Raw genomic sequence first — 26,312 nt, 5'->3', positions numbered from 1 at the left:
ATTTGCGCCAAGATTTTTTTTCTAGCCTTTGCTGGTTATCTTATCTTATTTAGATCAAGATCCCTCGCTGCGGACCTCAGGAGTATACCTTAGGTGTACCTCCAACGAACTGAGCGTGACAATAAGACAGATTCTAGATATCTTAATTTTCTATAGTTATGCTGACCTGGAGACTGCTCCATAACTGGAAAATAACTTGATTAAACGCTAATGGCGCAGATTGTATATATATAAAGTTCTAACCCCAAAAGAAGAAAAAGTGCTAAACAAATCCCAATAAAAAACAAAATTAGTCTAATGTGCAGGTATCCAGTACTTAGGTTGTTGATTTCGCTCATTTAAACATGTCCTCGTCGTGCTCTATGTCGTCTTCTTCAACGAAACCAACGACCATGTCGGTTGTCTCATCGACAACGGTGATGATACGCCGTCTGCGCTGTACTGTGTTTCCTTCCGAGTCTCGCTTCGTGGCTGTAGTTAGCGAGCTGGCTATGCTGGTTTGTTTCTCTTGGTCAAGGATTCGTCGAATATTGCCAACCGTGCTGGTGCTGGATACCCGTACCCATTGTTGACTCGTATGTCCAATCGACATGTCATGGTCAACATCTTCGATACTATCGTCTGGGTCATTGCATGCAACCATACTACGCAACTTTCGTGGTGAAATTATATAGTCAGGGTGTATGAAAGCCCAAGGTTTTGACGTTGAGCCTCTAAGGGAGGCACGCATCACATCAACAATGCGCAGTGGCCAGCCATTTTTCGGTAACGCCGTGGGTATCAACTCCGCAGGGGTCATGAAGTCTGTTATTGGGCGTGAGGAAAATGTTTCAGTAGATGATAACCCTGGTTCGCATTCGTCTTGAAGACCGTTGACGGACATCGACCGTGAGGGGGTAGTCGATGTAGAAGTCAGAGGAGTTGTGCTGCCAGATGTCGATGTCGAAATAGTAGCGGCGGCAGCAGCAGCAGCTCCAATAGCACCACCAGGATGATAACCCTTGAAAATCTCAGCCGGCCCTCTTCCGGGTGTGGTATGAAGCCGTCGAGCCACTGCAAGAGCCAAAGCATCACCAACAGCCAAAGCTACAGTGGTGGAGCTCGTAGGGGCACAAACACCGAACGAGACTTCCTCTGGTTCGTGAATGGGCGAGGGAAGTAGAATCGTGTTTGCATTGCTAGAACCAGCTAGTAGCGGACACAATGATGGCTGTTTGTGTGCTGTTATCACAATAACAGAAGTTGTCGACGGAAGATGTGGAAGAACGAGTAGTAGCTCAGATGTTTTGCCGGAATACGTGATGAAAAGGATGGTGTCCGTCTATGTGAGATCCGCATTAGCAATCAATCCCCATCCGGCAAGGAAGAGCAAATGTCAAAAGCTGTCAGACTTACCGGTCTCACCATACCAAGGTCCCCATGTAGTGCTTCTGTTGGATGCAGGAACGAGCAGTATATCCCTAGACTGTTCATTGTAGCTACAACCTTTTCTCCGATCTTACCACTTTTCCCCACTCCGCATACAATCAGCTTGGATCCCGCATTGATAGTATTGGCAATCTGTTCCACAGCCCGTTCCATGTTGTTCCGCGCCAGCTCGTTGGTGGTATAGACTCGCTCAAGGTTTTCCAGGGCGGCCCGTTCCGTGGCAATGACATGGATTGCCGTATCGACGGGCGAGGGATGGGGTGTTGACGAAGACGCCGAATCGACGCCCGGGTCTGGGGGAGTCATGGGTAGGGGTGGGATAAGGCTCGACTTGACGCTCTGTGGATTCGAAGGGACCATCGGAGGTGACATAGGAGAGAGCTGGCGGGTGCGTTTCCTGGCGTAAAGGGTGGACACCATATTGAGAATAACACTTGATATGGCCTGTTAGGAAAAAGGCGCGTATACGCAGGCCTGCGAGCGAATTTGGCCGTAGAGGGGTGTTTATTGACCGCTTCTCAGCAGCAGCGGGGGCGCAAAAGATATTGGTATCGGTATCACGGCGATAAAAAAAAAACTAAGTTATGCAGCAAAAAATAACACAAAGAAACCGGGCACTATTCGGGGAAAACGAAGTCCGGAACAACGGCAGCGATACGGGATCCGGACAGGAACTGGTCTCATATATTCATATTCCCAGAAGTCTGAAAAATGGCCCAGGGCCCAGGGTAGGCGGAGGAATGAAATATCCGAGGGAGGAGGAGAAGTAGAGCCCCGATAAGACCTCCAAGCCCAGCAAGAAATTTTGCCCCAGGGCCGTTTCGCGATGCAGGGATGATGCAAACGGCACGCCAGCCAATGGGCACGGCACCTGGGACGGTGAATTTAAAAGGGGGTCCTGCTGGTAAACAGCCAGGGAGGGTGTGACGGGCTGCAAGTAGAAACCAAAGCCTGCCGCCTCCGCCGCTCTCTATACATGCAAAAGGGAAGTTTGCGTCTGGCGAAGATCAATAGCTGCGGTGCGAGGTGCGAGGGGGGCAGGCGCTCCAAGGAAGAGCCGAGATGGAAAAAAATAGAAAAAAGAAAAAAGCTGCGGGTTTTTTGATTTGATAAGATCAAGGTTTCACTGCTTAGTCAGTCGCCGACGGGAAGTGTTGACCCGCGGTTGGGCATTTCGCCATCCAGCGCTCCCCTGTGAGGCTGGACGTTCGAGCCGGCCGCAGGTATCTGGTTGCTGGACGAGGCAGGCCCGCGTAAAGGGGCGGCGTGAAAAGTTTGGCTGGCGGACGGAGTTTTTCTCCAGGGGGTTAAGGGTGCGCCTTACGGGCGGACGCTCGCTGTGTGCACCTCCAATACGGATGAAACAGAGTCAATGGATGCTGAGGAATCTTGAACTCTCTTTGCGGATGTGATAGTTTGGCGTAGAGCCAAGGGGTGTTGACGTGCATGCGGTTCGAGAGAGACGCCAGTTGTATGGAATCAATAGTGATGATGGAATCAATGATGATGGAATCATGTCTGTGGAAAGAGAGGAAAAAGCAACTTGTGACCACCACATTGGAGTGCTGGACTGTAAATAGGTGCTGATCAGTAGCTTCAGAAGCGAGGTTATCGATATTTTTGATGACAATAGAAAATTACATGGCTTAGTAGTACAAATGTGAGCGTCGTCCTCTTGCCTGCTTGTCCGGGGAAGTGTATGGATGCCATGGGCCGGGACAAAAAAGCAAAGAGTTGCTGACTATTCACTGAACGGAAGTCTGCCGTCGGCGGTCTGGATGGAAATGGAGAGGAGGAGGCTGCAGCTGTGGAGGGAGTTATCACTTCAAGGGCTTGACTCCTTTATGAATTGCTGCAATTCCCAATGACAGGTTCTCGTAGCCTTCGCCCGGTGTGAGGAAGCCAGCTTTGCGGATCATACCGCGGAACTCTTCCTGGCTAGGGAACCTTTCGATGCTCTCAACGAGATACTGATAGCTGGCACGGTCTCCGGCCACGAGCTGCCCAATCAACGGGATAGCACCAAAGCTCCATCGTTTGTATACCTCATCGAACGCGCCAACTGTCACCTTGCTGAACTCCATACAAGCAAAGACACCCCCAGGCTTGAGGATGCGGTAGGCCTCCTCCAACGCGGCCTGCTTATTGGTGAAATTACGGATGCCAAATGCGACGGTGTAGAGGTCAACTGAGTTGGATGGGATGGAGGGCATCGACTCTGCATTGCCTTGCATGAAAGACAGCCTATCGGAGTTATAATATGGCGTATCGAGGCTCCGCTTTTTCCCCTCCGTTAGCATGTCCGGGTTGATATCAGCAACCGTGACCCGGGTGTATTGATCATGCTTGATGTTTGTGGCATGGTCAAGCATGCGGAATGCAATGTCTCCCGTCCCGCCAGCAACGTCAAGTATATTCCACCCTTGGTGGGCGACCTCACTGCTGCCGCTTTTGCCGGGGCTCTCACGCGCGTACTGACGGCCAGGATTCAATGACCGTACAAAATAGTCCTTCCACAGTCTGTGAATGCCGAGTGACATGAAGTCGTTCATCGTGTCGTAGGAGCTAGCTACGGAGCTGAACACAGCACCGACTGGAAAAACAACATCAGTAAGTAGAGCGTCAGTAGGCTAATTGAAGCTTAGGTAGAAGTCTTACCTCTAGATTCCTTCTCGGACTCCCGCACTGTCTCGAAGCCAAAATGCGTCTTACGCTCATCGGCTGGCTGCCCTGGAGCCCATAGGCGAACAGAGCAGGAAAAGCACCTGTAAGGAGTTTGGGGCACCAGCGGCCGTCTCTTTGCACACCAGTGCAGGCCTCGCCACGTATTTCTTGCTGGCGCGTTCATTGTTTCAATCTTCTATTTCCTTTCTCTCCCTTTTTTTTCTGTTATTGCTTTCCCTCGTTTCTCGAGCTGCTCTTTGGCTGCTTTTTCCAAGCTCAAAAAGCTCCAGAAATTTACTTCCAGCTAGATTATATAATCATTATATATCACGTGATGTTCTTCAGCCTCAAGCCGGCTTGATAAATTCCAACCTTTTTTACGAACAATTCCCAAGTACGAATATGTGATGGACAATCTCAATATACTATTTTATTACTTTTGGAGTTTAACGCTGGAATTATGCTGTTTCTTTTGAGATTACTTCCTACCATCGTATGGCAGATATAGACACCCCTGAACAACATCTGTTGGAATGGAAATGAGCATCGACAAACACGCTTCTATGCCGGCAACATGCAGTTTACAACACGGAAGGGGCTGTCCGTTGCTCAGAGATACGAAGCACTTAAACCACCGGATTGCAGGTACCTTGTTGTCTTAGCCCAGAAATACATATTCATCGTTTATCGTACGCGCAATAAGGACTACCTATAGGCTAAACAAGCTCTACAGAAACTCCGCAAGCTACTGTCACTGGAAAAAGTGTAATACTGTACGGAGGAGTGTTAGATAATGGGCGGCGACCTTCTAGGATTTTTAAGTCTTTAAGTCACAAATTAGCAGCCGTTATATCAAAAGATTAACGGTATCTGGAGGTTCATGTGTCACCCAACAACCAATTGTGCTATGCACAGCTAGGCAATAGTCATATTCGCCGGCCCAGAAATTTTGAAGCACACCTTAGCAAGGAACCATAAACCAGGGAAGGCCAGTCGCACGGACAAAGAAGTTTTAGGGGGGATAATTGGTTGGTCTATTATGATGTAAAGTGTGAGATATAATGATGCAATCCTTCCACCTTAATATATTAGCACCGGTCGAAAGGTACCTGCATCCTGTATTCAACTGTATAAAAAGACTATAAAATTACTACCTCGTGGGCGGACATCGAGGATCAGCCCAACTGTGTATAAATGCCAAGCCTGCCAAGGCGACATTTTCTCCACAAGCCCGCGCTTCTTCGGCGCTTATAGTGTAGCCAGACGCTCTTCCCGTCCAGTTAATAAAGCCGCGCAGATATTGCGTCTGCACTTAAAGCAAGAGCTTCGGTCCAAGAAGCATGTATGCTTGAAACTTAAGAGCTTTTTTAATTATATAACCTATAATTTAATAGCGTGTTATTTGGCCGATTGGTAGCCCGACGAAGCAAGGCTCTGTTTCCTTGCTCTTCGGTCAGTCTAGGGATCACGAAGACAACCCTCCCATAGAATGGTAACCTGGCACCATATCTATAGAGATCCTACTTGCTAGCTATAACTCTGTTATCTATAACATGTGCTTCACGATAGCTAACTCCAGTGAAATCATCCCAACTTCGTGCCGGGCCAAGAGAACTCATGTGATTTATCTCCGCAAAAGCCTTTCCTCAAGGTCTCGCTCGAGCAACTTTGCTTTTTACCCAATCAAGCGAGTTTTTCCCCTTTTCCGCTGCGTCTTGGCAGCTTATATCATCAAGCCTATTATTAAGTTCTTACTAAAAGTTCACATGACCTGCTTTCAAGCCGACGCCAGCCGAGTTGCCCACCTCTCGCCCAAAGCGGGAAGAGAAACAACTTCGCTGCAGTTAGTTTTTCAATACGTCGGGATAACATTTTGATAGAAGAATCAACGTCGTGCAGTCAAGGCGAGACTCAATTGATACCCTGACGATACAACAGACAGACGACAGAGACGGACAGTCGACCAGATAGACGAATAGAGACACAGCCGACAGCCAACTATGCCTGTCCTTCGTCTTGCCCGCCCCGCCCAGGGAGCTTTGCTGCGCGCCGCCAGACTGCCTGTGAGCAGGGTACGATGGGCCAGCTCAGTATCGCAGCCGCCAGGCTCTGACCAGTCAGTACCAGAACAGCCATTGCCATCTGTAGAGCGTCTCAGCAGAGCGACAGCTAACTGACGTGTTTGCTCGGAGTTTAGTGTTCGGTTTCCCGGCGCCGTGAACAGTAAATTCACGTCCGACATGTCCTTCGTCACCCCTGCCTCGAACCCAGCCATTCCGACATATAGAGTGATGGACTCCGAGGGTGTGATCGTTGACAAGTCGAGAGGGCCGCCAGACGTTAAGGATGAAGAGGTCATCACTTGGTACAAAAACATGCTGAGCGGTAAGGAGAATGCTTCGGCGCTTGGCCCCGAAACTACGCTCTGGCTGACCGAAAGATGAATTTATATAGTAAGCATCATGGATATGATTATGTTCGAGGCACAGAGACAGGGTCGTCTTAGTTTCTATATGGTATGGTATTGCTGTTCGTTCGCTTGTGTGTTGGCATATTGGCTCATCGTTTGCATCTAGGTCTCTGCAGGAGAAGAAGGTATTGCCGTTGGCTCGGCAGCTGCCCTATCTATGAAAGATGTCATATTCTGCCAGTACAGAGAAACTGGCGTCTTCCAGCAGCGTGGATTTACCTTGAAGCAGTTCATGAGCCAGCTCTTTTCCAATCGCAATGATAGCGGAAAGGGTCGTAACATGCCCGTCCACTACGGAGGCAAGGACGTAAACACTGTAAGTATACCAATGCTGTCTGCGCTAAACGCTTTCTGACACCTCGCTTCAAGCATACTATCTCATCAACTCTCGCAACTCAAATACCCCATGCTTCTGGTGCTGCATACGCACTCAAGATGAAGGCCCTTCAGGATCCCAATGCCGAGAAGCAAGTAGTTGCCTGCTACTTCGGTGAGGGAGCGGCCAGCGAAGGAGACTTCCACGCCGCTCTCAACATTGCTGCCACCCGCTCCTGCCCTGTCATCTTCATCTGCCGAAACAATGGTTACGCCATCTCCACCCCAACGCTCGAGCAATACCGAGGAGACGGAATTGCCAGCCGTGGTATTGGTTATGGCATCGACACCATCCGTGTTGACGGAAATGATATTTTCGCAGTCCGTGAAGTCACACTAGAAGCTAGAAGGCGAGCTCTTGAGGGCTCAATGCGCCCAATCCTTATCGAAGCCATGAGTTACCGTATCTCTCACCACAGTACTAGTGACGACAGCTTTGCTTACCGTGCCCGCGTCGAGGTTGAGGACTGGAAGCGCCGTGATAACCCCATCTCCCGTCTTCGCAAATGGATGGAGAACAAGGGCATTTGGAATGAAGACCTGGAGCGTGAAACCCGTGAACAGCTCCGTAAGGATGTTCTTGCAGAATTCGCTTCTGCTGAGAGAGAGAAGAAGCCTGCCTTGAAGGAAATGTTTACCGATGTTTTCGCAGAGCTTACCCCTGAACTCAAGGAGCAGAGAGAAGAGCTCAGGCGCATCCTTGAGAAATATCCCAAGGAGTACGACCTTAGTGAGTTCGAGGGTGGCTTGAAGGGCTTGTAAATGAAGCAATCCCTGCTCAAAACCAATCACTCCGTCTGTTTGCCGCTTTTCTTTCCCCGGATAATTCGACTTCCAATTTACCGTACGGTTCATTTTCCGTCACCCTGCAACAGACAGACCTACTTATACACACAGAATAAATACTATAGCGTTGTTTCGGCGTTTCGTTCCCCATACGGAACCTATTGGTTGATTGGCTTGGTTTTTTTTTCCTCTTTTTTCCCCATCCCTGCCTTTGCCTTGAAGAGCCACCTAAAATGTATATACCATAGATCAAGATTCTCTCTTTGGATGAGCGAGAGAATACTAGATATAGAAAATACACGCTTTCAAAAGTGGCACATAGTCTATTTGTTGTAACATTCGCTATTTTAATTAGCCAGAGGCTTCACTCAACAGAAAAGACCAACACCATATAAAAATGAACGGAAGACAGATACATAAAAAGCATGAATGATCGTAATAATAGTAAGTCGAACAAACTCCACAAAGATGCAAGAAAGGAAACAGGTGCTAAAACTGTGTATAGACTCGCAACAAGGAAAATAAAAGAGAAAGGAACCAAGAAAGTCCGATCAGAACATTGTAGAAAGAATAGAAAGTAAAGAGTGCATGGGATAACACCGCCTTGAGATAAGGCTATTGCGATGAGGCCATTGACTCGACTGCAGCTGCTAAAGCCTGCTGCACAAGCTTTTTGTTCCTCTTGATTAGGGCCATAACCTTCTTGTCAATAGCATCAACTTCTCGTCTCGATACATCCAGATCAGCCTGCGAAGTGTTGATCATAGCTCGAAGTTCGACATCAGGCATATTCATTAGCTCTTCAAGGCCGGGCCCGAAGCTAGGACAACGTCCTGCCATCAATTTGGATGCAGATGAGCGAATAGGGACAGTTTCGCCACCACTGCTAATTGCCCAATTATGCGAGCGTACCATCTCAGGCTCGGACGTGGATGCGTTTACGCCGCTATTTGCATGCGGTGGGTGCGATAAGATGGCAGACGAGCCTTCAGAGGTGATGCTGGATACAAGTCCATTTCGAGTTGAATCCTCGTCAACCCAGCAAATGTTGAACTTCTCCGGGGTAGCAAAGAGGGCATCTAGTCCACCTCCGCGGTTGGTGACGTCTGGTTCGGAGATGAGTAGGGAAGGGTAAGAATCCTGAATGACATCTAGGAAAGATGAGAGGCTCTTCTCCAATTCCAGATACCGATCCTCCTCTTTAGCGGAAAGATGACGGAGGATACAGCCTGTAGGAGTAATAAGGGCACGATGCTTGAGCTTTTCAGGATCACCGTTATTGATACGGACAGGTTCACCGCGAAGGAGTTGTTTACGGTGTTCCTCCGTTAACTCCAGAGGATTGTGCAGCATATCGTAGTCATCGGCATTGCATTTCATATCTGTACGCTGGCCCAGATTTGGTGGGTTGAAAAGCGGATGGGTATTCAAATCGAAACCTTCGCGATGTTGAAGCTGTCCGAGAAGAGTGGGAAGAGGCGCCGTGCGTTCAAGGAAGAGATCTTTGACTGGCACACCTTTCGACTCGGCGTCCATTGTCATTTGCTGGAGAGTGTTATTCTCTCGCCATGGCTCGTTGGGTACCGTTACTTTTGATTCTACTTTCTTTGACTCCTCCTGACTAACACTTGACTTGGATGGGGCTTCGGGTTCCGGTTGAGGTTTTACCGCGTCATTACTTGACGATTCCTTCTGTTCTCCCTCAGACGCATTGGCATCGGCATCTCCATTGAATTGTTTTGGTGCCTTCTTCGTCTTGCGTTTACGGCCGATAATCGGGGCTTGAGTCTCACTGTTAGATGCTGCATTGGCTAAAAGGATTTCATCTTTCTTGGCCTCCGCGTTTTTGGCCTTTAATTTCCTATCTTTTTTCACTTGACTCTTCGTCACTGTTCGAACAGGCGCAGATCCAATCCTAGACGGCGGTGGGGAATTCGCTCGAGAGACTGAGGCAGATGTTTGGGCATCATACTCAGAGCCAGCTGGTGTCGTTGGTCTACTGACGGAGGAGAGACTATGTATGCCCGGTCTCTGCTTCGTGGCCCATACAGATGTACTTGACAATGCTGTGGGAGGTCCTTGTTCTGACTTTGGTGTATCAACAACACGCAAGACCCTTGGTTGGCGGGGGGCTGGAGAGTTCGAGGTGCGAGAGCTAGTCCCTGGAGTATTTGGTCTAGAATCTGGACCAGCTGAGGAGGTTGCCAGTGCCGCAGCACTCTGCACTGGGGTCGAATTGGCGACAGGCTCACGAATTTTCTCGAACGTCGAAAGGTCAAGTTTCAGAGGCTTTGCTCTCCCATGGCTAGACGACTGGTGTGTTTTCGACGATGGTGCGTCATTTGATAGAATGCTTCTGGCAACACTGCCTGCCTTTGCTTTAGGAGACCCAAGGGATATCTCGGCAGCCCTACTAGTTGTCTGCTTCAGGGGAGTAGCAGGAGATCCTCGTGCTGATTCCGCAGCCGTATTGGACTCCGCAAGTGCTTGAGGATGTACTAATCCTGGAGGTGGGTTTATGGTCAACGGAGTCTTTGGCAGCGAAGGGCTTGACGTTCTGGATTCATGAACGAGGGATGTAGACGGGTGTGCATGGGGTAAACTGAGCCCAGGCGGTACAGCAGGAGTACCAGACCGACTTGATGTTAGCGATGATTCGCCTGGAAGAGACGTCCGAATTGGCAGACGAATTGTGTCAGTAGGCTGCTTATCGTAATCTGGCTTGGATGCTGGAGCCAACGGTGGGAAGTCTTCGTCTTCTAGTATCAGAATGTTAGCATCTGAACCTAAAAGAACTTCCTATCTGGTCTGATAAAGGTGATATAAGCTTTGTGATGCGTAGCGAAGGAAGTGTGGTAGGGGAGGTAGGTGTGGCTACATGGGTAAGCCTCGAGGCCCCTTTTCTCTATATACATTGGCTGCAGTCGTCGCTACAATATCAGGGCAGAGGATACTTCAAATCACACATAACAAGTTGGAGACATCTATATGGGCAAAAAAAAAAAGCAGTGAGAAATTTTGTTTAGACATAGGTAGGACTGGGCTTGGGTACAAGCCCAAAAAACAGGGAGGATTAACATACAAAAAAAATTTCCTCTCGAAGGAAAGTGTATTTTTGGGTATAGTCCGAAGAAGCGTATGTTGGCGCGAAAGGAAACCTGAACCCCCGGCCATTGGTATGGCAGGCAATATGAAAACGTTTTCCCAATATCGCGAAAAAGCCCTTCGAAAAGCATATTCCTGGATAAAAGTAATGTGTATGACGCCTCCCGCCAGCCAAGTTCATCAAGAAGCGTCGCAAATATGCGATGTGAACGCCCAGTCGCACACATTTCAACGAATGTTCCCCATATGCAGTGCTGAAAAATAAATGCCAAATAAAACAGCCGAAGAAGGAAAATAAACAGCAGCCTCTGTACTCCTAGCAGGTGGGTAAAAGGAGATAGAAAACGAAAGGGAAAAGGCACATAAAACATAAACGCTTGGGTGAGGATATTGGAAGAATATGAAATCTCATACAATGTGCAAATATTTAGGAAGATGTGGTTGACGAGAAGGGGGGATGATTAAAAGGGTAGGATGGGCAGGGGAAAAAGTGATTGGGGGAGCCACACAGTTTGGAAATGGGTTGTCTTTTACCACCTTCCAAACCCTCCACTGTACACCATGTTGGAATGGTTGTACCCACCTTGACCCTGACTCCCGTACAGTCCTTGCCCAACGGCGGCATTAGCGCCGCCTTGGTGCATTCTCGCCTGCAAAATACTCGGGTCTGCAAGATCTACTACACCGCCTCCACCGGAGGAAGTGTTAGCATGTCTATGCTTCTTTCCCCTCTTTTTCTGCTTCTGTGGCACTTGGTCCTGATATAGCCCAAGTTGCTGGCCATAGAGCGGGTTCAAAAGGCCTGAAACGGGAGCCAGAGGAGGGGGTGTGCTATTTTGTTGGAGTAAAGGAAACAAGAACTCACGCTTTGTTGCATCATGGGACTGGACATTCCCGCTTGCGGTGCCTCTGGCACGCATAATGTCACGCATCAGATCAGCATTTCCATCTTGCTTTGTACCTAGCCCAAGGTTATTGTTCATCGTGCTAGTGAAACCATGACCTTGAGCAAACATGCCACCACCGCTGACTGGAGGGGTACCAGCACTCTTCAATCCTGGTGGTGGACCTTGGATACCGCTGACAAAGTATTGATTACCGAGATTATGTTGCGTAGTTGGGATCGAAAGAGGATTGGGGCTCGAGGATTGCAACATGGGGCCTTGAGAGCCGACAAGTCTGCTACCGGAGTTTTTGGTATTAACGTCGTATGCAAACGAAAACCGCGAAGACTGTCTTGTATGACTAGGCATATTGTTCAAGCCAGCCATCTGGTTTTGGAACGTTCGGGCGTTTTGATCAAAGGTGCCAGTCGTTGTATTGCCTTGGATATCCATAATATTGTGCTGCTGGGCCCCAGCAGATTTGAGTAGCATTAGCTGCTGTTGTTGAAGTTGGGAGAGATTTCGGGCATTCACGTTGATGTTCTGGAACTGATGGTTGTTTGGAACAGGAGACCCGACAACCGAGTTATTGGCTGTCGCTTGCTGAGAAGGAGGCTGAATAGCGGATTGTGGTTCTCTTGGGTGTCTCCCAGGAACACCAACACTGCCATGAGCATCCTCTGGTTCACCGCCTAGCTGTGAGCTCCCGCTTTCAAGGTTCTCTTCTTCAGCTGGGGCTTGTAAAAGTTTCCCGTCAAGGGCATGCTTTGCTCGCTCTTGCTCGGCTTTCTCACGCATGGCCCGGCGTTTGACGCCCCCGTACGGATCTATTAAGGACGGATGGTTCTCGATAAATGCTAACTCATTGTCAGGCACAGCTGCAGTTGAGAAGTGAAACCGGAACTCCGGTGAATTAACAGCTTTCACTAATTTATCGAACATCATGGTAGGGGACGGAGATTCAGGTCGTCGTGCTGCAGTTGGCTGTTCACTAGGGCCAGCTGAATCAGATGAAGAACTAGCTTGTTCTGTTGGTCGTTGAGGTTCTTTGCCATAGCCATTTACGGGTCGAGAAGGCAGTTGTTCATTCGTAGGCTTAGGGCTTGGAGATGACCGACTCGCTGCTATACTCTCCCTCCTCGTTCTTTGAATCAAGGAATCTCTATTCGCCCAGCTTGCAGATGATGGAAGGGCGGACGAATCTGTGCTTGATGCACGCACCCCGCCATCGTCCTTGACAGCTGGCCACGGCGTACTTTGAGTATTAACAGCCCGAGCATGGCTAATTGCAGGAGATGGACGCTGGGCGGGCTGACTTTGAGCTTGTGGGTTTGCGGAAGACGACCCGCTCGATGGGTATCTTTGTGAAGAAATTGAATTCATCGACGAAAGGTCTTGTCGACTAAAACTGTCGCTATCGTTCCCGGTTTCGTGAAGGAAAGTGCAATTCCGGTTGTTGCACTGTTCATTGCGGAGAAAGGAGGAGCAGTATTTGGTAGTGCCATACTGTGCCCTATAAATAGATATTAGTAAGGTAAACTAATCAAAATATATAGGTGAATATACATACCGTAAGACCCTATCACCGTTAGGTGAACCATCAACTGCCGCAATACATGTAGCTGCATCTATCTTCCTCGCAAATGTCACATAGACACCAATACCTTGGTTTGGGTTGCCACCTGGTTTTGCCTTGCTGACAACTATTTTGTCAATATCACCATACTGACCAAAATATTGGTCACCTCGAAGGGTTTGTAATAGTAGATTTTCATCCCGGATTGTTGGATTGAGCCCGATGACATAGACGAGATTCTTCTGAACGACCCGGACACCAGCCAAGTTTTTCCTGCTTGAGGCTTCGATTTCTCGTTTTTCAGCTTCTTTTCGTTTTGCCGCAGCAGCTTTTCGATGTTTTAGAGCCAAGTCTGCTTTGAACCTATACGTAATAAACTCCTATGAGTAAAAGAGCCATTGATGGAAAGAATAGGTATAAACCACGTACTCATCAACATCCGGAACACGATATTGAATACTGCTCTCGTCATACACGCGTCTGCAATTCGGGCAACGGCCTTCTTCGCTATGGGTTTTGATATTGTTATAGCAAAACTGGCATATCTAGAGTCGTCCGTTAGCGGTTAATCTCCTGCTAGAGTTTTTGGCGTTTCACTAGAGGCAGTGAGGGGCTATGGTTTTTTCTTCATATCAACGCGTACCTGGTAACCACACGGGCATGGCTTGAAGTTTTTATCTGAAAGATCAAATTCTTCAATACAGAGCGGGCTGCAGACGGAGAAGACTTAAGATTAGCATCTGTGACCCAAGTCGCCAACCCATCCGTGACATAAAGCAGACTCACCAAAGCTCATCATCGTCGTCAATGACTGAATCGTTTAAGGCTCGTGAAGACATGTTGTGACACCCGCTCGCACTGGCTCAGAATCTGCTGGAGAATATGGGGCAGAAAAAAAAAACTGAGGTTCTTCTGAATAGGAAAGTTGGGGAGGGACCATGAACAAGCACGGGATTAAAATAGGACAAGATAACCTGCTGAAGCCCCCGAAGACGAATGCAAAGAAATGAAAACCTGCCGTGAGAAACGGAGAGACACCGAGGAGAGAAGAAAGATGGTGGGAGGAGGAAGATGTCGACGTCGAGATCGGATGCGCTGCGAAAAATGAGGAGGGAGTGAAAGATGAGCTTTCTGCGCAGTGTCTTGGCGCCTTCTTCTTCTTCTTCTTCCTTTTTCGGGGAGGCGCTTGCTTAGTCATAGAGTGTCACGTTTGGTCAGGTGATACAATCACGTGCTTCGAGGGCGTCACATGATGCAGCCAATCAGCGTCTTGCATTTACGACCGAGAGAAGAATGTCGAGCCAGCAACGTCCACTCGAGCGATATCCAGACACTTGCTTCGTTTCTCCGCGACCACAATTCCATCGGGCTGCAGCTCAATTGCTCTATTCACGATGGCGTCCAGGCGATCCGTCATACGGCTGGGAGGCCGTCGGCCCTTGGCCTCTGTTCAGGCAGGGAGAACCTCGAATTCGCTACGCCTTTTCTCAGTGTCTGCTCAATTCCAGGATGCGAAGTTTGTATCAAAGGAGGGAGTTCCCAACCCGCGCGAGGAGCCGCGACCTGGTAAACCGAACCCTGTTGCTAATGTTTTATTTGGCCATTCTTCTTTTATTCCCCTAAAGGAGCAAATCATGGCTAACACAGCTGATAGCCGTCGGTCAATTGAACCGCCCGATCGTCAACCCAACAGACAAGTATAAAGAGACGTCCGCAAAATTACATACCTACGGCCAATACCTCATCTCTTGCCTACCAAAGTACATCCAACAATTTTCGGTCTGGAAGGATGAATTGACCATTTACGTTCCCCCGGCTGGTGTCGTACCTGTCATGACCTTCCTTCGTGATCATACCGCTGCGGAATACACTCAAGTCTCGGATATTACTGCAGTCGATTTCCCCACGCGAGAGTACCGTTTTGAAGTGGTCTACAATCTTCTCAGTGTGCGCCATAACTCCAGGATAAGAGTCAAGACTTACGCAGATGAGGCAACCCCAGTCCCCAGTATCACCTCACTGTACGATGGTGCCCTCTGGTTTGAGCGTGAAGTGTATGATATGTTTGGCGTATTCTTCACCGGCCATCCTGACCTCCGAAGAATCATGACTGACTACGGTTTTGACGGTCACCCTCTGAGAAAGGATTTCCCTCTTTCCGGATACACTGAAATCAGATATGACGAGGAGAAGAAGCGTATTGTTGTCGAGCCATTGGAATTGACACAGGCATTCCGAAATTTCGAGGGCGGTTCGTCTGCTTGGGAAGGAATTGGCCATGGTGTTGACCGAAAACCAGACAACGTTAGTAACTACAATCTCGTTTCTTCCCCAAAACAAGAGAAATGCGCTGCTAACACTCCTTGTCTGATAGTTCAAACTTCCTACCCCAAAGCCCGAGGAGAAGCCAGAGGAGCAAAAGAAATAAATCAACTGTACATCATTTTCAATACATTACTGTTATCACTTGTTCCAGTTGTCACAGTTTATTTTAGACGTACTACGTATAACGGTACATTTGGTGGTTCACCTTCTCAGCCAGTTTCAACTGGAAATTTTTATTTTCAACCGAATTTTAAGCATATATAATCAATGTAGGAGACGGCATTGATATGATAGAACGCATGTTTTGGCAGGATATCACGCCTACCTCTACCTGATATAGGGGTCGAATTGACGTTTAATTTCTCCACACGACAAGGAGTAGGACAAAAGCGCAACGTACCAGAGGCGGCGTTCCCATTTTATAGGTAGGCGGCTAGGTGATTAAAGAGTGGAAATGCGGACAGTAGCTATGCGTCCCCGAATTGCTTTTGATAGCTAACTACAACTCGAACTAGTTGATGAGTGCTAACATGGGAGCAACTTGCGCAGAGCGTGGAATACTTTGACTAGTTATCAGCTCCTATATACCTAAGTAGGTACCTAAGGTACCGAGTAGTCTCCCTGCCTGCTGGCATCAACAACCAGAACGGCCACGGCGCTTAAACAAACATTTTGAACCAATCATGCGCCTCTTGCAGCAAAAGGTGCCAGGGAGTGCGTGGGCAAATATAGCATATTGCCGCGGCTCTCTCTCATCTTCAATGGCTTTTTTCTCAGGTGCCTCAGGTGTATTACAAGTGCACTTGTGCTATTAGGCAACTCTCAAGTAAACAGTGATCTGATTTCCGGTCTTTAAACCTGTTGAACCAGTCGATTATTGATGTTGATAGTAGACTCGAGAGAAACTACATCTTTCAGCTCCGGGCACAATTCCACCTTAGATCAACACAATACTGCAGTCGTATCGCGTCAGCACAATTGTGAGTTTATGGAATGGAGTACCGACTGAATATCTCTGTGCGCGAGAGCTTGAATCACGCTGAAAATTTTCTCCATAGTGTTGTTGACTCCGTTCAGAAAAACATAACTACTGATTTCGGATAGTAACGCCGCTTCGTATAGTTAATCGCAGCGATCCACAGAGAGTTGAAATGAGTGTGAATGCAGATATGCTTTTCTCATTCGGACGCGCCTTATGTTCCAGGTCGACGACTGCCTGTCTGCATCCAACCGTCTGTCAGGGTGCAGAAGCTGACAGGCCCTTGGTCGCAAAACGAAAGCATCGGGCTGGCTGTGCCTCAGCAACCACCAAGTACGACCGAAAGCAGCGCATATAAGTAAGTAGTAGACTTCGTGGAGTCTATGGATGCCTTATTTATGGCCCGCTGGGGATTTAACTAGGTAATTATACCGGCCAACCTCGGCTGGCTTGGCCCGAGCCTTCCTGCATGTCACCCGCAGAAAAATAACCGGAGTAAGGGGTCGTTTTTAAGCGTTACCCCGACCGGCCCCATATAACTAACTACATACACCCCGGAAACACATCGTAACCACCTTTTTTATTTTTGAACGGCTGGATAGCGGGAAATCTGACTGGACATGATCAGGCATTGGTAAGATTGTTTTCCTTCTTAGCTACTCAAACCTGCAGCTGCGTTTTGAGTACTGAAACTGAATGTTTCAAGCAGTTGATACCCCGGTCTATAACTACTGCCTAGGCACCTAGGTTAGTCTTGTCACTGAGGCTCTATATTTATCAAGGCCATGATATATTCTCATAGCCAAAGAGAGTTACGCCTCTTTTCTCTCCCAAGCCTGAGGTTTTATCAAGATGACGACGACATGCTCACCCGCCGGAAGAAGAGAACTAGTCAGGGGTAATCAATACTCGAAACCACTGAACATATCACGAATGTGTCTGATGTGACGAGTTAAGTTGCAATGAAGCCTTACAACGTGAATACTGGGTTACAGCCATGGAAGAAAAGATGCGGCCTAGTAACCAGGATTCTGATCTGCAGATGTCTGCGTACCCCCACCGTTGCGCCTGCGGGAGGGAAAGAAGGTCTATACTGGAGCAAATGCAAGCGCTATTTTTATCTCCTCCCGCTCAATCTCTTTCAACGTTTACTCCTTTAGGAGATTGCTTAGCCTGCTAGCGGCCTTTAGATGCTTGAGGCCTGCTACAGCTGAAGCCCTCAACCTTGGCTTGCTATTTCCCCGAGGTGGCGCTTCCAGGCCGGAACGTTGAAGCGCGTCCCGCATATTCTTTCACTAGTTAGCTACTACTACCATGGACTATCTCCCGAATACGGATATCTAGATGCAAGCTATCCTTGAGTCAATGACATCATGCTATCACCCTGTACTCGCACAGAATTGTTGCTATTATTCTGTGTCCGTTATTGCCATATATCAGTGAATGTTGTATCCAGGCTACAGAAATATGAGTGCCCCTGTCTCGACGGCGAGTACTCGCTATCATCGATGCCTATAGTATCTGATCAAGAGGGCCCAAGATTAGCTATCTACACAGGGATCAAGGAGACAACTACCTAGGCACAAAGACCCATGACATTATACCAAGACCAAAATTAATCTCCACAAGGCCTGGGCCTAGATTGGTGGTACCTTGGGCGCGGGTTACCTCACTCCTTTCCAGTTTGAATCTCGAAACATCTTCCATACCTGAGGATATAAATAGGTGTGTTTCAAGAGAGTATTCAACACACGAACCAAGAGCATTAGCGCTTACTCAGGACACGCAATAATCTCCTATCTCTACACAGACTGTAGCTTGACTCGCCACACAGTCAAACTTGAGTGGCAGCTAAGGAAAAGGGACAGAACCCATGCGTGTGGTTAGAGACCAAATCACACCCGGCGGGCCGTATTGATATGCATGAAGCTTACTCAGACATGCAGACAACAAACCGGGATGCATTCCCTTTTCAGCGGCTCTTCAGGTGTCGTCTTCAATGGGGGCGCGGCAGGAGAGAGTTTGAAGGGCGAAGGCAGTGCTTTCAGCTACGTCTCTGTTCAATCACAATACCCGTGCTAAGGTGGAACGACCTTAGAATATGGGCCTCGCGGGTGCTTAAAGGCCCTTATTCTAGTAGACCATGAGAAAACATGGGGGTAGATAATTCTCACTGCCCCACGCTATAGCATGAGACCGTCATATCGTGTCAGATTTGCGCAGTATTCATCAATTCGGGCTATAAATCTTCAACACCACCCACACTTTCGTTCCATCCATACTGATATCCCGACTCACGGAATTCTCACTAATTGGACCTTGTTCTCCGAACCGTTACCATGGAACCTGCACGGCGCATCAACAAGTGGACTCAGGAAGAAGATGCCATCTTGCTCCAGAGACTCCGGGAACAACAAGCTAGTATGTACAACTATACCATCACTAGGTCATCTACTATACCCTAACTTTCTTTATCAGATAATCCTCCTGATAAAGTGGTTGATTGGCAGAATATTGCGGCAGCAATTCCCGGGCGGACGAACAAAGACTGCCGAAAAAGATGGCTTAATGTGCTCGACGGGGACCTAAGGAAGGGAGCCTGGACCGCGGAGGAAGACAGGCTGCTGAGCGGCGCTGTGGAGACGGAAGGCAAAGTGTAATGAGTGACCCTTGCTGTCTTTGCTTGGATGGTTGAACGATCCTCCAGGCATATACGAGATTCAATGCTTATATTAACGATTATTTAGATGGGTGCGAGTGTCGGAGCATGTACCTCGACGTACAGCAGATCGTAAGTCTGACAAGTATGGTTATGATGATGTTCAATGAGCTAGTTAACTAACTGATACATAGAATGCGCCAAAAGATGGCAACACTTTCTTGATCCTGCCTTAGATAGGTCTGAATGGACAGAGTTAGAGGTATGTGAACGCACAGGGAAACCCCCCGGGCTTTTATATTTCACCCTTAATAAATAAAGTCAGAGCTAAGTTGGTAGTGTCAAATACTATGGGATGCAGTACAGAAACAGGGCCGCAGATGGCTACAGATTAGAAATGATCTATTTCCTTTGCGTTCCCCTAACTCGTTGAAAAACCAGTAAGCAACCTACCAAACCTACCTACCAATTTAGACGATATATCAATATGCCCCTATTTACTGAACTAACCTTACTGCCACAGGTATGCATTTATGTCACGGCACTTCTGTAAGAGTCAAATGGACTGTGCAGGCGAAAGTGACAGTCTGAGTACTGCTGAATCAAGTCCTGCATCACACAGCGAAGAACTCTGCATGGATGCAAACCAGTCACTCAACGACGGCATCAGCTTGATATCCAATGACGCTGAACTATTATACCCTTCCGCGGACGATATGATTTTGTTCCCTGTTTCCCATGATGAAACGGTCATGCCAGAGTACACACATACATTGCCACATTTTGCTCTCGATTGCATGGATCAATCAAACATTACCACGACCGACTTCACAAACACTTTCGATTTAGGCAGTCATCCCCAGCATACCACCGGTGTCGACGACAACGTATTCCACCCCTGTAGCACTTCAGCAGAGGACTACCTGAGCCCGTCATCCGGGTTGGAATCAAGCACGCTAATCTCAGCGGACATGCATGAGTGTCAAAACAATGACGGCCTATGGACTTTGCCAAGCTGTTCTGTGATGACTGTGAGACTGACGAATCCAGCACCGGAAGCAGTCAATGAGTTTATTCGCATTTTGATGGCGCATCAGCAGCAGGTGTCGATAGATATAGAGAGCTGAGGTGATATCTTACGTGTAATGGGTAATGGGTAGTTTGTGTAATTGGATGATTGAAACGTGTCTAGTGTTATAGAAGTGCCGTTAATCATCGAACTGCTCCGGTGTCATTTCCTAACGACTCAAAGTACTCAGGAGCTCTCGGGCCACTGGATGACGAAATACTGGATAGCTCACTAAGCAAAGCACGCAAGCACGCAAGGGTTATCTAGCTGATAAGCTCCCTTGATGCCGGATCCAGAATCCACCGTCGGTGTCATGTCTATGAACTGATGATAACGGTTGATCCTTCTTATCCGCCTTGGCCTAAGCCGATTGTACGTACATATTCGAGAACAGGCATATATATAGACGAGAAATGGGAAACACAGGGATAAGGATAGGGACTAGGATTTGATGCTAGATTGAGATGATCGTGGATTAAAGTAACCGGTGAATATGTACGGTCTAGTCTAGTTATGTACTTTTGTGTTGTAATGGAACCTGTATATATGTCCATATAAGCAATGTTGAAGCCCATGCTCTGATCATGGGCAGCCAGCGCCCAAGCGATGTGCATTTTATAAGCGAGTATGTATAGCGGATGATGTGCTTGTTGAAAGAATTATAGGTCGTCACGTCGTTAGTAGAGCGAAAAAGAAAAGAGAAAGACGGGCCGAGTGTCAATGCATCCCAACCCAAGCGGCAAGCCTTGCGCCTCTTTTGTCGGAGCAGCCGGTGTAATGCAAAGGCTGGTGAAGGGATATTGGACAGTTCTGGTCGGGTGACCAGATTTGAGCGGGTGCAGCGCGTCGACTACTTTTTATGGTAGAAGCGCCTCCGGGACCAACCGTCCTCTTGGGTGATGACCTCGCATTCGAGCGTGTAGCCTCTGAGCCAAGGGAGCAACCGTGCCCAGACGAGCCAATAGATACCTCCGGCAGCGAAGATTGCGATGCCGACTATGCAGTGTAGGTAGTATGGCAGCGACTTGTACACATTCTGCCCTTCCGTGGGGGGCACAAAGGGAGCAATGGTGAGGTAGATGTTACTCAGGAGGAAGAAGGTAGCAACAGGCAGGGTGGCACGGAATGGAGGAGCCCACTGGTAAGAATCGCGATGGAGGTAGAGATGTATAAGAGCACCGGCAACAAAGATGTTGACGACTGCTAGAGGGTAGGAGATGACGCTGCAATTTTGTTAGTTGACTTTTTTGGGAACGGTAGATAGAGGAGACGTACTTGAGGATGAAGTTGTAGGCATCACCTGGCGGAGGAGCGAGCATGATGACGACGGAGACGAGCCAGTGAGCAAAGAGGCCTGCCAGGGGGGCGTTCCTGGGCCTGTTACTAGCCCAGAAACTGGAAAACGGCAGGATTCCCTCACGGCCTAGTTCCTGGACGACTGCAGGATGTTAGCCAATTGTATACTTCCGAGAGCAACATATTGAAGGACTAGGGGGAGACGCACGGCGGCCCTGAGAGAAGATGACGCTGAGGACGTTGCCAAAGGCCGAGAGGGCAACGAGGACGGAGAGAGCTCTCTCAGCCTGCTCTCCGAACATGTTACGGAAGAACGAGGCAGCCAGGATGCGGCCAGAGGATACTATCTGGTCTTTCGGTACCGCAGCAAAGTATGCAATCTATAACTCGCTATCGTCAGTATCAAGAAATGCCAACAGTGGAAATACATAAAAAAGGACAAGGAAGAGACGTACGTTGGCCAGCATGTATAGAGCAGCCACGGTCCCGAGAGCCAACGGGCCGGCGATCTTGAGCGTCCTGACGGGGTTCCTGGTCTCGCTGAGAGCGTAGTTGGCGTTGCTGTAGCCGATATAGCTCCAGATCGTGCTGTACAGGGCTGTGACGACGCCGTACGCACTGCCGGTGGTGCCCTCGAAGGCGTTGCTGAAGTTGTCCGGCTTCTCGATCTTGAGGGCGCCGCCCAGGGCCGCAAAGCCAGAGAAGACGATGAGCAGGATGACGAGCAGCTTGATGACGCCGAGCAGGTTCTGCAGGCGCAGCCCCCATTTCAGCGCGAGGCCGTGGATGAGAAAGGCCGCTGTGATGCAGGCGAGGCCGACACCGCGCTGGTTCCAGCGGTCGACCTCTATCTGCGCCGCGTGGAGGATGTACTCCCCAAAGATGACCGAGTTCGATCCCGCCCATCCTGCAGCCCGTTAGTCCACGTAGATATAGATGTATATATGGTGAGGATAACACACCCAGGAGGACGACGTAGCCGGCGTAGAGGCCCGTCACCAGGAAGCGCGGGCGGCGGAAGACGAACTCGAGATAGTTCTTCTCGCCGCCGTTGCGAGGCAGCGCGGTGCCGAACTCGAGGTAGACGGCCATGCCTGCGGCCGCGATGAGCATGCCGGCGACCCAGATGATCAGCGAGAGGCCGACGCTGCCTGAGAGCGAGAAGATGGCGCTGGGCGTCGCAAAGATGCCGGTGCCTATCATGCGGTTGAAGATGAGGAAGACGGCTGAGACGAGGCCGATCTGGCGGCGCGACTCGCTGGTGTGGTATTCCGCTTCTTCATGGTGTTCGTTTGCTGCTGCCATTGACCATCTGTCAGTTCTTCTTCTTCTCTTCTTCTTATTCTTTTACTATTCTCTTGTCTTACCTTCAGCTTCGTAGCTGTTCAGCTTTGCCGTCGAGTCGGCCATAGGTTCGTCTTCTGGTCGTTCACTGCCAACTCTGACTGACTGACTGACACTCCTCTCCAGCTCCAGCTCCAGCTCACGGTAGCCGTCGGGCTCTTCTTATATACTCCCCAAAGAGCAGGCCCATCGAGCCTGTCCGCCCCGTCCGACTCCATCTTCCGCTATCTCAGGTCGAAAAGACGCCATCCCGAGACGATGCTAAGTTAGAAATCTTCCATGGCCGGTGGAGAGCTGGTGGAGCAGCCAAAAGTCTAGCACCCAGACTACGAGATCTCGGCAACTGGCAGAGGGCAATGGAAGGGCGGACGGAGCTACAGGGCAGGGATGAGGCTGGCAGAGAGTCGAGCCCTCCAGCAGGAGCAGCAGCAGCAGCAGGAGGATCAGTGGGATGGGACGGACCGGACAGGGGGTCGCTCTTCGGGTCGGCAGGCGGGCGATGAGATGCAACTGGGGGAAAAGAAAAGAAGACGAAGAAGGAAGAAGAAACGACGTCCCGGGTCCGGTTGGCAGCTCGACTGCATCTGCTCTGCATCTCGACTGCATCTTGGGTCGCTCTCTTGCTTGGGTGGCGGCTGTCAGGCTGTCCTGGCGTCCTGCGGTTGATGTATAGATGACTGCATGGAAACACGATGCGATGCGCAGATCAGTTGCAAGAAGAAGGCGAGAAGAGAGGGAAAAGACGACGACGACGACGGGAGGAGAGACGAGATATACCCGTTTGACCGTCGCAGGGCATATGCATGATATCAGGATCTACTGCGGCATCGACTCCTACTGCTACAACACCTGCTCCGTACTCTGTACCGGGCCAGCCGGAGAAGTCGTCTTTTTCGTCCGGCCAGCCAGTCAGTCAGTCAATCGTCAGCCCATTAGTTACTCAGTCAGTCACTCGATTGGCAGGCTGGCGACCTTAGCGAGCATGCCTCGTCTGCAGTCTGCCGTCCCTCTGGCCTGAGATATCTTGCATTGCCTGCGTGCAGTGGGACAGGCAAAGTCGACCTTGCACGGCGCTGCTTGCCTATTTAAGGGGCGCCTCGTCGCCTTCTCTGCTGTCTCACTCCGTTGCTCTCCTGTTCTCTTATTCCCTTACGGCCAATATTCACGACTGCGACGACTGTTTCTACTACGACGGATACGACGGATACGACTACATTCTTCAACTTCTACAGCTTCTACAGCGGCTTTCTCCTGCTTTTCTACTTCGAATACGACCGCAAGATGATTCTCTCGCTTCTCCTGGCGCTCGTCCTTGCAGGCGCCGTCCTTCTCCATGCGCTGCGATATCAGCCCTATTCCATCGATCTGGGACTGTGTCTCCTGCTGGCGGCGCTCTTCTGCCTCGCCGTCACGGCCTACAAGGTCCTAGTCTACCCGTTTCTCGTCTCTCCATTGCGCCACATCCCAACTCCAAAGGTGTGTCTATCCCTCGTGCATACGTCAGATATGTCACTTCCATCCCGCTTCCGCTTACCTCGACGGCCATCTGACCTCTACAGGGACACTGGCTGCTTGGCCAGACGATCAGGCAGCTCCGCGCCAGCAGCCCCCACGCAGCTGCTGTCGATTGGATGCGAGAATTCCCATCTGCAGACCTCATACGGCCCCTCATGCTCGGGAACCTCGAGGTCGTTCTGGTCTCCAGCCCCAGAGCCCTGAGGGAAGTCTCCCAGGCGCAGTGCTACTCTTTCGTCAAGCCAGGCTTTCTCTTTCGCACAGCTGGGGAGATCATTGGCGAGACGGGCGTTTTCTTTGCCGAGGGTGACGCCCATCGCCAGCAGCGAAAGAGCCTTGCTGGTACGCTCTTCCCGATAAAGTGTATATACAACTAAACATATGTACCTATACTTATGCACGTGCTAACCGAATTAGGACCCTTCCTGATGGGAAATGTCAAAAGGTCAATGCCGATCATGCTGGCCAAGGGAGACCAGCTGGCTGGGTGTATGGGGGCGCTGCTCTCTGATTATGGAGATGTTATTGAGGGTAGGTGTATTCCTATCACCTCCTTTACTCTCATAACTATATTTGAGATAAAAAGGGAAAAAGAAAATGATCATGGCTAACCAACCTACGCAGTCACCTCGGTCATTGCAAAGGCTACCGTAGACCTGATAGCAAAGGCCGTCCTGGGTTACGATCTGGACAGCCTCACCCACAGCTCAGAGTTCTACGTCAGGTCCATGGAAGTCATGCATCTTTCGACCACAGACCAGATCATGCTAGCTCTCAACAACTTCTTCCCGGCTCGCAAGTGGATTCCTCTCAAGGCCAACCGTCGCTTCTTACATGCAAACAACGTCATCAAGCAGCTGCTCGAAGACCACGTCAAACAGCGCATCTCCGAGCTCAGTCAGGAGTCAGATATCGATGAGAAGCTCGGTAGCACTGATACCGATATCTTCACCATGATCTTACGAGGATACATCGAGAGGGGACAACCTTTATGTCAAGACGTTTTGGTTTCGCAGGTACATCCGTCCCTCCCGCCTTCCCCCCTTTTTTTACCCATAACTCTATCACCTCGATGTATATCTAGCTGTGTAACATGGCTAACTGTAACGTAGCTGCGAACTTTGATGGTGGCAGGACATGAATCTACCTCCAACTCAGTTATCTGGTGCCTGCATATGCTTTCTACTCACCCGTCTGTCCAGACCCGTCTGCGCACAGCCATATACGCAGCTACCAGCAACGGTTCATTCACCTACGACTCAATCCAATCGATAGAATACCTAGATCACGTCATTAAAGAAGCTACCCGCATCCTCCCACCATGTATGTTTCCCCCCTGGTATATGATATATTTATCCATGCCTCCTAACATAACCCAACCAGTCGTATCGTTATTGCGTACCGCCGCACAAGATGTCGACATATGCGGCACCCTCATACCTGCCGGAACTCTACTAATGATGTACCCTGCTGTGTCCCAACTCAACCCGTCCATCTGGGGTCCAAATGTAGACGAGTTCGACCCAGATAGATGGTATAACTTGCCCAAGGCAGCCCACGATCCGTACGTGTACCAAACCTTCCACAGCGGAACGAGAGTATGTGTAGGCCGAGCCTTTGCTTTGCTCGAGATTAAAGTGTTCCTTGTCAAGCTTCTGCTTAAGTGGGAGTTCCATGCGGTCGATAAGAAGGTTAAGATGCCCTGGTCTGGGTTCGCATTGAAGCCTACGAATGCGCTCAGGCTCAGAGTCACCCCGGCTACCTTGCCATGAGCTTGCTTATTATTATTTACGAACAGCCTATTTAACTAATCATAATAAGGATAGATATTTCGATA

General features: G+C 49.4%; 9 protein-coding genes across 9 annotated transcripts; 5 read left to right on the top strand and 4 right to left on the bottom strand.

The window, feature by feature from the left end:
- Positions 1 to 334: 334 nt before the first annotated feature.
- Positions 335 to 1,848, bottom strand: MGYG_01413 (sugar isomerase; the record flags this gene model as incomplete). The annotated part of the gene is made up of 2 exons (XM_003177287.1): positions 335 to 1,321; positions 1,396 to 1,848. 2 exons carry the CDS (start codon positions 1,846 to 1,848, stop codon positions 335 to 337), a joined length of 1,440 nt encoding a protein of 479 aa, XP_003177335.1.
- A 1,400-nt stretch (positions 1,849 to 3,248) lies between these two features.
- MGYG_01412 (ubiquinone/menaquinone biosynthesis methyltransferase ubiE) lies at positions 3,249 to 4,276 on the bottom strand (the record flags this gene model as incomplete). The annotated part of the gene is made up of 2 exons (XM_003177286.1): positions 3,249 to 4,021; positions 4,087 to 4,276. The coding sequence occupies 2 exons, from the start codon at positions 4,274 to 4,276 to the stop codon at positions 3,249 to 3,251; spliced, it is 963 nt and encodes a 320-aa protein (XP_003177334.1).
- A 1,816-nt stretch (positions 4,277 to 6,092) lies between these two features.
- MGYG_01411 (2-oxoisovalerate dehydrogenase subunit alpha) lies at positions 6,093 to 7,699 on the top strand (the record flags this gene model as incomplete). The annotated part of the gene is made up of 5 exons (XM_003177285.1): positions 6,093 to 6,208; positions 6,290 to 6,477; positions 6,547 to 6,608; positions 6,669 to 6,878; positions 6,932 to 7,699. The coding sequence occupies 5 exons, from the start codon at positions 6,093 to 6,095 to the stop codon at positions 7,697 to 7,699; spliced, it is 1,344 nt and encodes a 447-aa protein (XP_003177333.1).
- A 639-nt stretch (positions 7,700 to 8,338) lies between these two features.
- On the bottom strand, positions 8,339 to 14,127 carry MGYG_01410 (hypothetical protein; the record flags this gene model as incomplete). The annotated part of the gene is made up of 6 exons (XM_003177284.1): positions 8,339 to 10,482; positions 11,412 to 13,225; positions 13,283 to 13,651; positions 13,718 to 13,833; positions 13,932 to 13,998; positions 14,075 to 14,127. The coding sequence occupies 6 exons, from the start codon at positions 14,125 to 14,127 to the stop codon at positions 8,339 to 8,341; spliced, it is 4,563 nt and encodes a 1,520-aa protein (XP_003177332.1).
- A 555-nt stretch (positions 14,128 to 14,682) lies between these two features.
- On the top strand, positions 14,683 to 15,716 carry MGYG_01409 (NADH dehydrogenase iron-sulfur protein 3; the record flags this gene model as incomplete). The annotated part of the gene is made up of 3 exons (XM_003177283.1): positions 14,683 to 14,854; positions 14,943 to 15,592; positions 15,663 to 15,716. 3 exons carry the CDS (start codon positions 14,683 to 14,685, stop codon positions 15,714 to 15,716), a joined length of 876 nt encoding a protein of 291 aa, XP_003177331.1.
- A 3,215-nt stretch (positions 15,717 to 18,931) lies between these two features.
- On the top strand, positions 18,932 to 20,378 carry MGYG_01408 (hypothetical protein; the record flags this gene model as incomplete). The annotated part of the gene is made up of 6 exons (XM_003177282.1): positions 18,932 to 19,013; positions 19,071 to 19,248; positions 19,340 to 19,383; positions 19,446 to 19,513; positions 19,591 to 19,691; positions 19,775 to 20,378. 6 exons carry the CDS (start codon positions 18,932 to 18,934, stop codon positions 20,376 to 20,378), a joined length of 1,077 nt encoding a protein of 358 aa, XP_003177330.1.
- A 792-nt stretch (positions 20,379 to 21,170) lies between these two features.
- Positions 21,171 to 23,026, bottom strand: MGYG_01407 (high-affinity methionine permease; the record flags this gene model as incomplete). Its single annotated transcript, XM_003177281.1, has 6 exons — positions 21,171 to 21,543; positions 21,596 to 21,758; positions 21,825 to 21,996; positions 22,072 to 22,523; positions 22,579 to 22,911; positions 22,984 to 23,026. 6 exons carry the CDS (start codon positions 23,024 to 23,026, stop codon positions 21,171 to 21,173), a joined length of 1,536 nt encoding a protein of 511 aa, XP_003177329.1.
- Positions 23,027 to 23,347: 321 nt separating this feature from the next.
- On the top strand, positions 23,348 to 23,767 carry MGYG_08931 (hypothetical protein; the record flags this gene model as incomplete). Its single annotated transcript, XM_003177280.1, has 2 exons — positions 23,348 to 23,525; positions 23,634 to 23,767. 2 exons carry the CDS (start codon positions 23,348 to 23,350, stop codon positions 23,765 to 23,767), a joined length of 312 nt encoding a protein of 103 aa, XP_003177328.1.
- A 474-nt stretch (positions 23,768 to 24,241) lies between these two features.
- Positions 24,242 to 26,247, top strand: MGYG_01406 (hypothetical protein; the record flags this gene model as incomplete). Its single annotated transcript, XM_003177279.1, has 6 exons — positions 24,242 to 24,436; positions 24,520 to 24,817; positions 24,893 to 25,006; positions 25,100 to 25,491; positions 25,588 to 25,798; positions 25,859 to 26,247. The coding sequence occupies 6 exons, from the start codon at positions 24,242 to 24,244 to the stop codon at positions 26,245 to 26,247; spliced, it is 1,599 nt and encodes a 532-aa protein (XP_003177327.1).
- Between the last annotated feature and the right edge of the window lie 65 nt (positions 26,248 to 26,312).

This window comes from Nannizzia gypsea, genomic scaffold, assembly GCF_000150975.2.
Source record: "Nannizzia gypsea CBS 118893 supercont1.1 genomic scaffold, whole genome shotgun sequence".
Lineage (NCBI taxonomy): Eukaryota > Fungi > Ascomycota > Eurotiomycetes > Onygenales > Arthrodermataceae > Nannizzia > Nannizzia gypsea.
The sequence above is the reverse complement of the archived record's forward strand: the minus strand, read 5'-3'. Positions and strand labels throughout refer to the sequence as shown.